At 52.3% G+C, this 14,886-nt stretch overlaps 1 protein-coding gene across 21 annotated transcripts in view; it reads right to left on the reverse strand.

The window, feature by feature from the left end:
- TCF3 (transcription factor 3) overlaps positions 1-14,886 on the reverse strand; it is a 78,007-nt gene that overhangs the window by 20,735 nt on the left and 42,386 nt on the right. For all 21 annotated transcript variants that reach the window (XR_011722820.1, XR_011722819.1, XR_011722821.1 and 18 more), the window contains 3 exons: positions 8,148-8,215; positions 4,934-5,063; positions 3,360-3,409 (listed from right to left, as the gene is read on the reverse strand). Coding sequence is in view for 18 of the 21 variants with exons in the window: in XM_071728060.1 (XP_071584161.1) it covers positions 3,360-3,409; positions 4,934-5,063; positions 8,148-8,215 (248 nt within the window). In the remaining 3 variants the exon portion in view is untranslated. The remainder of the gene's footprint in view (positions 1-3,359; positions 3,410-4,933; positions 5,064-8,147; positions 8,216-14,886) is intronic.

The raw sequence follows: 14,886 nt of genomic DNA on the forward strand, positions 1-14,886 counted from the left end.
CACTGAGAACTTTTTTTTTTTTTTTTTTTTTTTTTTTTTTTTTTTTTTTGGGGGGGTGAATAGAAAATAGGAATCTTTCTGTAAAAAAAACCCCAAACAAACTCTGAAAAACACCAGCAATTACACTTAAATACATTGCTTGATATTTTGTAGCCCAGGTTTCTGCTTTTTTGAGCAGCTTCCATTGAAGCTGGGGGGGTTCAGAGCCCCCGGGGCAGGCTTGGTCCCTCATCACCCACTGGCTCTTGGGCAGCTGAGCCCGGAGGGGCCAGAGGGCATCAAAAGCAACTCCAGCTTGAGACAGGGGAACTTGTAAACTAAACTAAAAAAAAAAAAAAAAAAAAAAGCAATAAAAAGAAAAGAAAGAGAGGAGGGAAGGGAAAAAACCCTGACCGATGCTGGCAGCTGCCCTTCATCCCTCACCCCAAAAAATTCACCACGAGCTTTGCCTTTGTGCGGCACCGTGGTCCGGGTGCGGGCAGAGCGTGTGGCTGGGGAGAGCAGGGGAATGGAGGAGGCTGCGAAGAACAAGAATTCAGTAAATTGACTTTTCCTATAATTTGATTAAATAGCGGGAGCCGGGAGAGGGAATCGAATGAAGCACATCTAATAGGCCCGCACCATCTGCCGGGGGCTGGCAGCTGGCCAGCACGCCAGGCAGCTGTGCCGGCAGCACGGGGGGGCTGCAGAGATCCCCAACATCCATTTAATACATCCAGAAGGAAAAGAAAAAAAGAAAAAGAGAAGAATCTAGCAGGGAGCAGGGAGGAGATGCCCAGGGTTACAGAGCAGCAGGGAGTTCACCTCACTGCGTACTCGCTCTGCTCCACCATCCCTCACCCCCCATCTCCTCCCGGGCTCACCCCAGGGCTTGCCATTGCCCCCCCAGATCTTTCAGATTCAAAGCCAACCCCGCTCTCCCCAGCAGGGGCTGAGTGAGGAGCATCCCCGCACGGGGCTGAGCCCGCAGGAAGCAGTAAATCAGCGCCAGGTCCCCGCTCCCCACCCCGCGGCCCCACAGCAGCTCCAGCAGAGGCCTTGGGGAGCTCCAGGTGAGGTCATTTCCTCCACTTAAAAAACTGCCAGCGCGGCGAGAGAGCCGCTGGAAAAGGCTCAGCGCTGGGATTCGCAGGGCTTTGTGCTGTGGGTTGTTGTTTCTCACCCCCCCCTCCATCCCCATCCCCACCCCCGCCCCGGTTTTGTTGCTCAAACACATGAACCAGGGTGGGACTTGAGGCAGACGAGAGAGCCAAAGAGAGCGGTGAGCAGACTGCCCGAATGGCTCCCAGCACAGAATCCTGCAGGAAGAGGAACAGGACTGGCACAAAATCCCTCCCCAGCTCCCAGAGGCAAGCGAGGTACAGCAGGGGCTGAGGGGCCTCATCCAGCCCTGGGTCCTGTGCCTGGACACGCCAGGTCGTGAGCTCTGACCCTGCTTTCCAGCTCCCAGGGGGTCTGTGACCCAGCAGGTGCTACTTTCCCAGCCTGACACTTATTTCCCAAGAACTAACCCCAAAGGGCTGGGGGGTGAGAAGCACAGGTACCTCTGCACTGTCCAGCCAAGCCAGAGCCGCTGGGTCCCTGCCTGGCATCCCTTCCACATCCCTCTTCAACCACCACACCCCAACACTGCCTCTTGGTGACTTTGCCCTTCCAGCTGCCCTCAGCTATTCTGATCACTGACCTCTCCGAGTTTTCCAAGCAGGGATTTTAATAAGATGCTGATTAACCTATTTATTCAGAACAGGGTCCAGTGACAGCACAGGGAAGGGTCCTGAGCAGGCGAGCCAGACAAGAAAGAGCCTTTGGATCTGCTGTGTTTGAGGGCAGCAACTATTTTGGCTCCACATTTTTCTTGTCTCCTCGGTGCTGGTTTCCCTCCCCGTGTGTGGAAGCTCAAGACCAGACCAAGGAGCAGGAGGTGATGGCAAAGGGAAGGTAGCAGAAGAAGGCAGCAGCACTGGCCTGTACAAGAACTTTGTGGTCAAAGTGCAGCCAGGGAGTTCTGGGTTGGAAAAACCCATGTGTGGGTGTCAGCTTGGATATGGGGAAGGGGGTGAATTTTGGCAAACACTGAGCAGCTCTTCCTGGGGGGGATCTGGGCCCTCCAGGGCCCCACCAGCACAACAGGCAGCAGAGGTTGGTCACCTTTGAAATCTGAGGCCAATAAAGGGCCATTTGTCAGGAGCCATGCTTTGCCCACATGTCCACTGGGATTTAAAACCTCCAAATTTCATATAGAAACTCAATGCAGCCACAGGGATGCAGATTTTCCCTGCTAAAACACAGATTCCCGGAGCAAATCAGCACTGTTGACTGAAGCTGGTTTCTGCATGATGTGGGTCTGCAGGAAGCCTCCCTCCAATGCCCTCTGCCCTGGGAGCCCAAGCCAGCAACAAGCCCCCGGTGCCTTCCCCTCCCTCCACTCTTCCCAACAAGAGCAGCTCAGGGTGTGTTCCCAAAGGCAGAGCTGGTGATGGAAGTCACAGCCTAAGCTCTGCAGTAGCAGTGAAAGATGCCACCTCCACCATGAGTGGACACACAAGGGAATCCTCCAGGGAACAGGGAGCAAGCACCCACTGCACACCACATCAGCTTTGGCAGCGAGTGGCACAACGTGCTTGGGAGAGGAGGGGAATAGGTCCAGCACAGCTTCAGGGGGGCTCCAGCCTGAGCTCCAGCCCCAGCCCAGCCCAGCCCTAGCCTGGGCTCCAGCTCTCCTGCAGCCAGAGCCCATCCATCCCCCTGCTCCAGTGAGGAATGCAGCCCTGGCTGCCTCACAGGCAGACAGTTCCCATATTCCTGAAGGAACTCTCCAGCCCACTCCAATTAGCTTTCCTGGAGATCCCATTACTTCCAGCCACAAATACATTGTTCACTTTATTCCCCTGTAACAGCCGCAGGAGCAGGGCTGACATATTCCTACAGCCTGCTGGGTTTTCTTATAAAACAGCCCAGGCAGTGCACACACCTGGAGCAGCCCCAGCTGCCTGCCCACATTACAACTGCTTTGGTTTCCCTTCTGGAGTGAAATCTGATCACACCCAATATCACATTTCACCCGGGCACTCAGGACATAACATCAAACAGAGGAGGGCAGGGGTTGGGCTGCTCCATGTTGTGGCTCCTGCTCCCCCATCAGTGTCCTGGAAGCACAACTTCCCAGTGCTTCCCCAGCTCTCCTACATAGGAAGCTGTAATGGGGAACCCCTTCCCAGTCCTGCTAAAATCCCAGGCTTCAGTGTTTGGGGTGGCAGGACCTGCAGGGCTGGCAGCTGCAAGGGGAGCAGGGATGTGCAAGTGATGAGGGACTGGAGAGGGGACTGCAGGGAAAATGTTTCTGTGTTTCTGCCACTCACCGAGGAGGGGAGTCCAGGAGGCACCTTCCGAACCTTTTTGGGCTGTCCATCTGGTTTAAAGAAAATTAAAGAGAATCTCAGTTTTGAAGGGGATTAGAGGGAGGGAAAACAAGCAGCTACAATAAAAAGTGCTTGAGGACAGAAGATGCAGGTACAAATAGGGCTCAGATCCTCAGTGCTCTGTAGGCAAGGAAACATCAATAGTGAAAATATCTGAGGATGAACCTCTCCATGTCTTGTCTGCACCCTTTGAGGGCAAGTTTCACCCACACACATGGCTCACAGTGCAGGATTTCCCGAACACCAGTGTAAGAGGTGCTCACCACACAGGGAAGAGCTGCATGGAAGAGACCTTGGAAGAGCTCCTTGGAAGAGACCAAGCTTAAAAATTACCCCTTGTTGGGACTTTTTTTTTTTTTACACACTTGAACTGAGTTGGGGCTGTATTTTTATTTGCACTTTATACAGTGACATTCTTGGAAAAGCCTCACTGCAGGAAGGCAGGGATGGTGCTCACCCCAGGCCACTCCTTCCCCAGCTCATCTCTCCAGGTCCAGCTCCAAAAGGAAGAACACAATTCAGGGAGAGGGTGAGGGAAACATCTCAAGAAGTGGCTGAAGGGGAAAATGGTTAAAAATTGGATGTTTTGATTTTTTTTTTTTGGTTTATAATTCAGGAAAGTCCCAGCTGGGGGGGTTCAGGATGCTAACATAAGTCTGCCAAGCCAAGGTCTCTGCCAGGTTGCAGTTCAGGAGGAGAACTTCAACACATGGAACAACCTGATGCAAAGGAATCATTTTCCAAGCTGACAGTGTAAACCAGCAATGTTTCAAAGTGGCAATATCAAAGTGGAGGAGTTTTTCTGAAAAGCACTGGAAAAAATACATGTAACTTCTGGTTTCGTTTGCTGGGGAGAGCCCAAAATAGCAGCAAGAAAGTGACTCTGGAGGGTATGAGGGGGAACTATGACAAGAAACACAAGTTCTGGAGAAGTGAGGCTTTTCTGCACTCAGAAGTTAAAATTCACACCTGACCTTAGCCTTTGTTAAAAGCAAAATGGCTCATTCCCAGACATGGGCAATTCCTACTTTGGAAGCTGGAAGCAGGCCAGGTGGGCAGGAAAGGTCCTGGAGCAAACACCTCCTGTGTCCCAAGGGGCAGGGCACCTGGACCTCATGCTGCTTCTTAACAGCTTATTCCTGTTTGCTTGCAGCAGGACAGGGGCTCCAAGGAGGGCTGTCAGCCATAAAAACAGCCTCGAAGGCAGCCCAAGGTTTTCCAGGAACTGATGTGCAATGCGGCTGGAGGCATTTTTAGAAGAACCTCAAGTCATTTGCTCCTTCCACTTAACCTGGTGTTTCCCAGAAAGAAGGAAATTGTACATGGCTCTGAACTTAACCCCTTGTTTTAAAAATTATAATAAATATAATTTTTTCACCCCCTATAAAATGCCAAAGTCACATGGGAAGTACTCCCATTCTCCAAGGCAGCCCTGGCACGGGCACCCACCCAGTCACCAGCCTCGTGAGATAAACTGGAGCTGTGACACCCAAGGGTAAAAACAAGTGACTTACCTATGTTGCTCTCAGCACCCCTCCTGCGAGGATTGTTGGGATAAGAGAAATACTGAGACCCCCCCTTCCCCCCCGTGGGGGAGAGCGTGCTCGGACTCGTGATTCCCATTTCACTGGGCAGGAAACCAGTCTGCAAACAAGGAGACAGAAAAACCCTTCCATGTAATTACACTGGAAATCCATCGTGCCCGCTAGAAGAGAACAGAGGTGCTTTGAGCTGCCTTAACACAAATTCAGCCAAGGAGGGGGGGTGGGGGAAAAAAAAAAAAAAGAAGCCCAAGGGCCAGGAGGAAAAACAAATATGTAAATATGGGGGCAGTAGTGGGGGGATATATGTGCCCAGACATGGGTCTCTCAAGCTGTGTTTTCTAGCTCGACCCCAGCAAGGGAGCTCTCAAAGGAAGGACACAAACCAGGAGGTGCTGTTCCAGGGAGCACTGTGGTCCCACACTCACCTGGGATGAGACCCTGTGATTTTATCAGATGACACAGGGGAGGTGACCATCAGGCTGAGGGACACAGTGCTCCCTGCCTGCCTCACAGATTGACTCAGTCCCAAACTCCTCCCTCATTGCCTCTGAGGTTTTTACAGCCTGGGATCAATGTGCCTGAAGGGCACAACGTGTCCACCCATCCTCATAAGACCCATTGAGCCAACGGCCCCAACCTGACCTTCAACCCAACAAGTTTAATGGGACACCACTGGGGACCCAGCCAGCGCAGGGGACAGGCACATTGCTCACCCAACAGCAAACCTGCCAGCTCCCAGGCCAGCATATCCCTCAATCATTCCTAACCAAGGGACAGGAGAGGTTACAGAGCCAGCAGAACATCTGACCCTGCCTCTCCCAGTGCCCTCCAGATGTAAAACCCAGCTCAGCGGCCAGGGTGATGGTCCCTCTGCCATCCCCAGCACCAGGCAGCCAGGCACATCCTGAGTGCTGCAAAACCTCTGCTGGGGGGGGTTTGGTTATCTTGCATTTTACCAGAAAAAAGCTAAATCCCTCTCTTTTCTAAAAAGAGGAAACTCCTCCCTGGTGTTTATCCCCGCTGACCTTGGGCACTGTGGGAAGCATCACGGAGCTGGCAGGAGCTGGAGCCCAGGGTGCTCACTGGCTCCCCAGATAAAGCAAAGGAGCACAGACACCAGCATTGTCCATTTCACCTCAGGAAAAAGTTAAATGCCATTTACGTGGAATTTAAGGGGGCTGGCAAAGGGCCTTTAAGTAACAAAAATTCAGCTCTGACCCATCTTCTGAGGGCAACGCATTGAAATAAAGGGGGATTTCGGGCTTGTGAGAAACTGGAAAGAAAAACCCACTGCTTTCAAACTCTGTCTCGTCCAGAAAGGGGCTGGGGAGGGAAAGAGGAGCTCATGTATTCACAGCTGGTGAAATTCCTGCAATCTGTTCCACCGGTCATGTTACCTTTGCACTGAAACAGCTCCGTGCCATGGAACAGCGCGGCCAAGAAAAGCGAATGGCACAGAACCCTGGAGCAGATCCCAGAGGGTGCTGTGGCTGCTGCCAGGCTCCTTCAGCAGGTACCTCCAGAGAGGCACCAAGGTTTTAAGGCAATTTCCCAGAGAAGGGGATTTTCTTCCCTTTCTCTCCCCACGTGGATGCCCACAGAAGTTTTGAAGTGTTAAATGAAGAGGGAGCCCCAGCTCTGCCCCAGAGGAGGGAGGTTTGGGGAGGAACCTACTCCCCAACCAAGGCATCTGCTGCCTCACAATTTCCCAGCACTTTTCAAAAAATTAAAAAACACTAACAGGTCAAACGCCACCACCACCCCAAAAAAAAAACCAAAACCCAAAAAAACCCCCAAACCAAACTGGAGCCAGAAGCAACAACTGTTCTGGGGGCCACATGGAGCGTGCAGACGGCCCCGCTTGCCTCCCACCACCCCGCACAAGAGGGGTTTTGTCTCCCCCTCCACATCAAACGGGCTCCAGCTCCCATTCTGCCACCCGATCCTGACCCGTGTGCCTGCGCCGGGGCCTCTCCCAGCCCGCAGCACCATTTGCCCACCCCGTTTCTGTTACCTTATATCTCCCCCTCCTCCATGAAACTCCAGCAAAACCATAACATTAAAAAGCGAGGCTTGGCACCCGTCCCGTTTTTATTTTAGCAGCTTCAATGGTAAATTAAATCCACTCTGGCACAGACAGCCAGCACAGCTGTTTCAGCAAAGGAAACATCCTCAGTTCAGAGAAGAGGAAATTATGACAAATTTGTGTAAAATTAAAACATGTAATATGTGTGTGCGTACATGTATAAAATAAAAAAGCTGTCCAGCCAAAAGCTGCTCCCTTGGATAAAATGGTGGGACTGTCTCCACACTTGGGCACTGATGAGGCAGTGGCAGCAACACATCAAAGCTGAGGTGCTCATTCCTTCCCCAGAAACTATTTCTGGATGGTGGGGGCAGCAGGCTGGATTATCCCAGGGCTGGGCGACTGCATTCCCGGGCTCTGATTGATGCCTGTGCTATTCCCCATAGGAAGCAAATTCTTCTCCAGGGCACAGCCCTGGTGGGACCCCACAGGGTTCACATGGGGTTAACCCAGGAGGGCAGGGTTGTTGCTGCAAGCAGCAGCTCTCCTGTGCTTGTCCCTCCTCCCTCGTGGAGATGAGCATCTGCTGCAGGTCCTGCATCCACCATAAAACCAGGAACATCCACCAAAAGGATGCTACAGCAGCACAGAAACCATTTGGTGGACTCTCCCTCCTCTTAAGCAGGTAGTAGGGGACAGGGGGATGCTGCCCAGGGGACAGGGGGACAGTGGTGCTTGAAGGCTGAGGGAGGGTCTCAAGCCAGGCAGCCTCACGGAGCTGTGCTCTGCCACAGAACCCACACACAAGGAAAGGTCTTGCTGGGCTCTGACTCAGTGAAACCCCCTCCAAGGGCTGTGTTGGTGAGGTTGTCTCTGAATACAAAGCAGCTAGAAACAGGATTAACAATAACAAAATAGGTGAGCCTGAAGAGGGTTTGGAAAGAAGTGAGAAGCTGCTACAACTCCATTTTCTAAACTCTGACAACTCCTCTGAACCAGCAATACACACCTATGTGAAACCCCAGCACTCCAGTGACATTTCTGAGAAGAGCACAGGCTTCCCAGGACCTCGTGCAAACCACCAGGTTCCTGTTCATCCTCAGGCTCTCACTCCAAGCAGTAAATGAAGCAAAAAATCTCAGTGCATTCTATGGTTACCTGGTTTAGTCCTGGCATTCCTGTGTCTCTTCCGAATGTGGAGTATGAGGCTCTTTCACTGCTCTTCCCTACAGCAGAGAAAAGAAAACATAAGGTTTTGTGTAAGAGGGAAGGGAAGGTTTGGCATGCACCTACCCTCTACGGACATCCTGCTGAGGTGTGAAGCCCACTTTGGTCATGCAGCTTGCTGGGGAGACTGCCTCCCCTAGCAGCTCATTGCTAAAACAGGAGCTCTTTTAAGTTCATGGCCAGCAGGGCTTGGCTGGTCCATAAACAGCAAAACCCCCCAACTGCAGTGATGCAGGAAAGTGCTTGTGGCCATGGAAACTGGCAGTGTTAGACCAGAGGAAAAAAAAAAATCCCTCCAGACACATGAAAAAAAGGCAGCCCAATCTGGCAGAGACAGAGTAAACCCCAAGGCAGGCACAAGTGACCAGGCCCTGTGGGCACTTTCTATACAACAGGAAACACAATTCCAGGGCATGCTGAGCAGCAGCGTGTGTGGAGCTGAGCTCCTGCTCTGCATGGCACAGGGGTTACCTTCCCCATCTTCCCTGGTGGAGATTCCACTTTCCAAAAAACCCTCCAGATTTTCAAAGCCAGCATTCGATAGAAAAGCTTCTCCCTCCTTTCCAAGACCCCTCCCATCAAGACCCCCTGGAAGGCTCCTCCTGGACTGTGTGGCTCCCAGCAGCAGAAGCATCCAAGCCCTGGTGCTGTGGAGTGAACTTTAGCACCCAGCGACGCCTTTTATCAACCATGTTCAACCTCACCCTGCCCACACACTGATGAAGATAGTGTTTTTGAGGGGAAAAAATACTCCTTAGAAACCCAACACCCATGGTGAAATGCTTCCACCCTGAAATGTCCTTGCAGTCTCTTCCCTCGCACTGCAGCACCCATGTGTGTCACAGGCAGCATCCAGGACAGTGCCACGGCCCCTGGGGAAGGACCCCAGGCTAGGGAGAAAGGGAATAATAGCTTTACATTGTTCCTGGGGTGGCCAGCAGCACCACAATCTCCTTTGGGGTTTCCCTCTGACCCACAGCAAAATTAAGACATTTTTCTAATGGGGAACCTGGACTGAAAACATAGGAGGACTTTTTCCCTGTTGTTAATTACAGCTCATTAATGGTGCCACCAGGGAAAAAGGAGATGGAAGAGGGAAATAGGAGATGATGATGATGAAAGAGGCTGTGAAGCCAGGGCAGGATGGCCCCACTCCAACAGCTGCCCCATGCTGGCACAGGGGACTCTGCCCCAGGACATGGCCAGGAGGCACTGGGCTTTGCAAAAGCCCTTCCCCAAAACACAGCTCAGTAAGCAAAACTGGGAGGGGGAAGATTTTCCCAGTCAGCTTAACCTAAAGCCACCACCACCACCACCACGTGCTAAGATGCAGGTTACTGGTGACATTTGGGCTGGCAGGCAGCTCAGAGGTTTGGGGCAGCACACGATAAAGGGGGGAGCAAATTTCCTCAAGCCAGCCCCCCCCTGAAGCACAAGGCAGAGAAGAGGGGAGAGAGAGGAGGCTGTTTGCTTTTCCAATCTGAGCAGGGGGGCCTTGAACTGAACCCAAAACTCCAGAGTAGGATCCACCACTACCACCTCCAAACCCAAGACCTCCCTATTCCCAGCATCCCACCAGCACACCCACCCATGGCTGCTGCCGTTTTGTTTCAGAGGCTTAAACATTAAGTAAGCAAAGGTCAAAATGTCAGAGGAGGGATCTCCTAAATGACCTAATTTTTAAAAGAGCTTTGCAGCTCCATTTGCTGCGGTGCCGGCAACACCGCACAAATAATGCAGCAGGTTGTGGCACTGGGGGGATGATGATTACCCCTAAACCAGGAGAAAACCCGGGTAATGCCACCCTGGTTTATCTGGTTGGCAACAGCCTGGCCTCCCCTCTGATAATATCCTCCCATTTCCAAGTGTGACTTGAGCAGGGAAGTGCTGAGCCAAACATCTCTGCCCCCACCAGATAACCACGGGGGCAGAACCCCCCACAGGTGCTTGGCACGGGTGAAGGGCTCAGCACAGCTCCAAACCCCCATCCCTTCCCCTCAGGGTTGGTCTCTCATGTAAGTGTGGCTGGGACCTGGATCTGCAGGGTCCCGTGGGATGGGAGAACGGGAAAAGGGAGGGCAACCCCCCCCGGTCAGCCCTCGTCATATATGAAGGGCAAAAAAATCTCAATCATAGAAATTTTATGTTTAATTGTCCAAGAAAACAAGGCAAAAGGAAGAATGGCAAAGTTTGGGGATGGGAATGAATCCAGCCCATCAAATCAAGAAGCTGGACAAGAAAAAGCTGAACTTGCCAGCATAAGGTGCTGTTTCTGCTGCCAGGGAGATGCCAGCCAGCACAAATGGCAAACCTGGCTGAGCTGGGACTTGCCTGAGTTGCCCCTTTGCAGCCACAGCCCAGGGCCACTGATCAGAACAGGCACTGAAACCCCAGGACCATGGCAAGGAGCAGAACAGAGGCAGGAGAAATCTGCCCAAACACCATCTCACTCCTGGTCAAAAGGCTGAAATCCTGCAGCCAGGTTACGGGATCCAGGAGGTGAGGTGAGGGGAAGAAATAAAAATGAGAAGATACTGGGAATAAATTCCTCAAATGGGAAATTTCCCCTGGAAATCCCATCTGTTGGTTTTACCCCTGCACATTTTAGCTGCCAAAAGCAAAGTACAGCAGAGGGCACCTTGAGCAAGGTGCACCCAGGGTTGTCCCACGCCTTCACTGCTTCAACCAGACCCTCCATGGTGCTTAGGACAAGATACAGCAATATTCTCTCCCCAAGACAATCCCCACAGGCAAATGTGCACAAATAAGCCAAGAGAAGACAATTCAAGGCTGCCTATGGGTTTTGCCAGTGCCTGCTGGGAGGAAGGCAGAAGCTGTGGTGAGGAGCAGTGCCAGGGACTCCACACCAGTGCCCCATGTCACCCCCTTCCCATGCTCTGAAACAAGCCCCCAAGCAGCCCACAGCACCCATCACCCATGGCACAGCCACCCACCATGTGCCTCCCCCCTGCCCCATGCTGGTAATTCCATTAGAGTTAGGACCTGGGGAAAAAAAGGGAGGAAAATCACAACCAGGAATTAAAAGGGGGGAAAAAAAAAAGAGAAAAAAAAAGCAAAAGCTCAAAACCAACTTAAAAAACAGGAGCAGCAACAAACCCTGTCCTGGGCAGATTAAAACCATTGTCCACAAAGAACCCAATCCACAACAGCTCACAATGCACACAAGATTAGAAACACTCCTCTGAAAAGAAGCTAATTACAAAAAAAGAAATCTTTTATGGTTTATCAGTCTCCCCACTGTTTAAGCAATCCCCCTCCCCGCCTGCCCCCGCTAAAGATGAATGGTAAAAGAGTGGCAGATTTTTAAGATTGGTGATTTAAAACAAAGAGAAAAGCCCTTCTCTCCCCCTCTGGGAACAAGAGGTTGTCACCACGCTGTGTCCTGGCACCACCCTGGGCAGCCAGGGTTGGTCCCTGTCACCTCTCCCCACTTGAAGCTCAAATGCTCAGACCTTGCCAGGACTCCACTGTCCCCCAGGGAGCAGCACCAGGGGCTCAAAGCTTGAAAACTTAGGAGGGAGGGATGGAACTTGCAGGCATTGCTACTGCACCCTGCTCATCAGGTTCACCGACTCCCCCTGAGACCTCAGGGTGATTTTTATTCCAGGCACTGACAGTATTTCCATTCAGGGACTTAGCTGTGTTTTGGTTTGGTTTTAAATTTAGGTTATCCTAACAATTCAGAGCACCACAGGGCAGAGCCCCCTGCCTCGTCAGTCTTCCAGATATCTCTGGTTTCCTTCATCACCTCATAAAGATGAAGCTGTGGATGATAGGGAACCTGAGCTTTGGGAAGCATCCAACTGAAGATTGACCTCATGTCATCCCCTTCAGAAAGTCCAGGAAAATAGCACCTGCAGTTCTCAGGGAGCCCTGGGAGCAGGGGAAGGATGACTCTGGGAGCAGCACCCTCAGGTCTTGCTGCCATTGCTGCTCTCAAGGTTCAAGCAGCTCCCATCCTGCTGGTTGCTGGACGTTCCTCTAAAGGACATCCATAACCCCAGATCCCCCATCTGTGTGTCCCTGCTGAATAAAAATCAGTCCTTTTCCTTCCAGAGCCTGCTAGGTGAATTCAAACTGGTTTTGGACCTGATGTGCACCCTGCCATCTGCAGGGCCATCCTCCCAGGAGTGGGGCTGCCCATGGATGAGCAGACAGGTAACCATCTCTCCAGCCACTAGCACCAGTGTGTCCCATTGCCAGGAGTGCCACCTGCTTGCAGGACATGACAGGCACCCTGTCCTTCTGGGGTTCAATCCATCAGGCAGCTTTGTGCACCCCCCCAGCATCTTCCTCCTGCCCAGGAGCTGAGCAGCCCCTTCCACCACCCTGGGGAGGGGATGAGACACAAGGACAGGCAGGGCTGGCATTGCCTTAGTCCCCCTGAACTCAGCCACTCCTTCCACCTCCCCTGGGCCACACAAACCCCTCCAGCCCTGCCCTTCATGGAGTTTGCTGCCCTGGTTCTCCTTGCAAGTTTTAAGCCCCTGGTTAAATACACTTGAGGCCAATGCTCTGTGCTGCTTCTGGACATGACCACTGATGCTCCCAAGCCAGATCCACCTGAGGGGTCTCTCTAGCTGGCCAAGACCATCAATTCCAACACAGCTCATGTTCCTCTTGAAATGTTTCTTCCAACAGTTTCTAATCCTCCATGAAAATACAGAGGTCAAGGAGGGAACAGAGATCCTGATACTGGAGAAGGGCACAGATGTCATGCACTTTTTGTCCACCAAGTCTCATATGGGAGGTGCCCATCCTAATCTACTTCTTCCACCTCCTCACATTCTAAAATTAGTGGGTTCTCTCAATTGCCCCAATAACTCTGACTTGCCTGCCCACTGCCCCCAGGGGGACCTTGCTGGTTAACAGGGACTGCCAGCTATAGTGACACATCTCCAAAACCCACCTTTCCCTCACACTGTGTCACTGCCTTTCCACTATCATGTGCAAAAGCACTTTTTTCTGCTCTCAATTCTCTGCCCTTCCACTTACATTTTGCCACTTAAGAAAAAGTTCTCAGAAGCAGCTTAGTAAAAGAGGAAGAGAAAATCCCACCTGTGGTCTCCTCAGATCCATTCTTCTCAGCACACGAGCACAAAGGCAAAGCAAAATTAATTTATGTATTTTGGAACCTGCTCCAGGAATTTCTGTTTTCTTCTTTAACCACACTCAATTTCAGGAACAAAAGCCACTTTGAAACATGAGGAACCTCCTGCCCCTTCTGCCTGCTCTCTCCCAGCCTCCCCAGCTCCTCTTTTTGTGGCGGAGCCCCTGGTGCTGCACCCAAGGGCTCAGGACAGGGGCTGGGACCCTGTGTCAGCACAGGGAGGTGCAGTGCCAGACACGAGGCTGCCCCTTTGCCCTCCACTGCAGGAAGAGCTGATGGAAATCACCCACTGGGGCAGCAGAGGCTCTGGCTCCACATGCTGGGGACTGGTTGGACTCCCAGCCTTGCCAGGGAGCATCCTGCTTGCCAAAGCCTGGGAGCTCTGTCTTTGAGAGGAAGCCAAACGCGTCCTCCCCGCACACATCAAAGGGGAAACCTCCGAGTTCCTCCCCGGGCAGCTCCTTCTCAGCTGGAAACTCTCAAGGCTGCCTGGGCCCCCGGCGTGGGATGGGTTGGGATGGGTTCCCCCCCACACACACCCCCAGGAAACCCTGCTGAATGGCAGCAAGGCTGCCCCAGATTGTTAAGAAACATTTCTTCTGCTGTGCTTACATCCTCCTGGGGCAGAAAATGAGAAGGTATAAACCACCCTTGCAGAGGGACAGGTGGGAGCTGCTTGGAAATGCTCTTTCAACACTTTGCAGGACCCCTGAGGGGGAAATAAACATCCCCTCCAACAGCAAGAGGAGCAAAAGGGGGGAACTGAGCTGGAAGCCCCAAGTCTGGACCTGAGTCGGGAGAAGCAAACATGTGGCTGCTCAGTTCCCAGCACCACCCCGCTCCTCTCTTCCCCTTTCCGACCAACTCTGCAGGAGGAACCTCCTCTGGTGGGGGGGATTTTCTGTTTCTAACACAATTCCCTCTTCTAACCCCTGCCTCCAAACCACCAGCACACAGCATGAGGCCCTGCCCCAATGCTGGCTGGAGGGTCTGAGCCATCACTGCGTGGGCAAAGGTGAGGAGGACTAACCCCAATTCCTGACCTAATGTCATTAGAGTTTCCTAAGCCCTTCAGGATGGATATTTTTGCTCTTAATCTCTCCTCCCACCCCTGAGCTGGCAGAGGTAATTGGGTAAATTGTCACACACACCATCACTGCCTCCAGCTTATCAGGAGGGGCTGTGGCCACATGGTCCCCACTGCTCCCCACAAGCTCCTGGATGTGCCCCGTTGAGCCAGAGCCTTGAAGGATACAAGAAGAGGTCCTCCAAATCCCACCTTTAGCCCTCTGCAGACACTGTAGCACCCTGGGGCTGCGAGGCTGGATAGCAAAGCAGCTGGGAGCCTGTTGCAAGACTTTAACAATGAGCTGTGTCTTTTCTCCCCCTCTCTCCTGGAGCTTTTCCACCCTTGATTACTTGCTCCCAAGAGCAAACTCAGCCCATCTCATGCCAGGACGGTGGGCATCAATCTCTGCTATTGCCTCTGGGTGCTACTGTGAAGCAGGGAAAAACAATCAGGCACATAAAATACTGAGG

This window comes from Heliangelus exortis, chromosome 28 (genome assembly GCF_036169615.1).
Source record: "Heliangelus exortis chromosome 28, bHelExo1.hap1, whole genome shotgun sequence".
NCBI classification, from domain to species: domain Eukaryota; kingdom Metazoa; phylum Chordata; class Aves; order Apodiformes; family Trochilidae; genus Heliangelus; species Heliangelus exortis.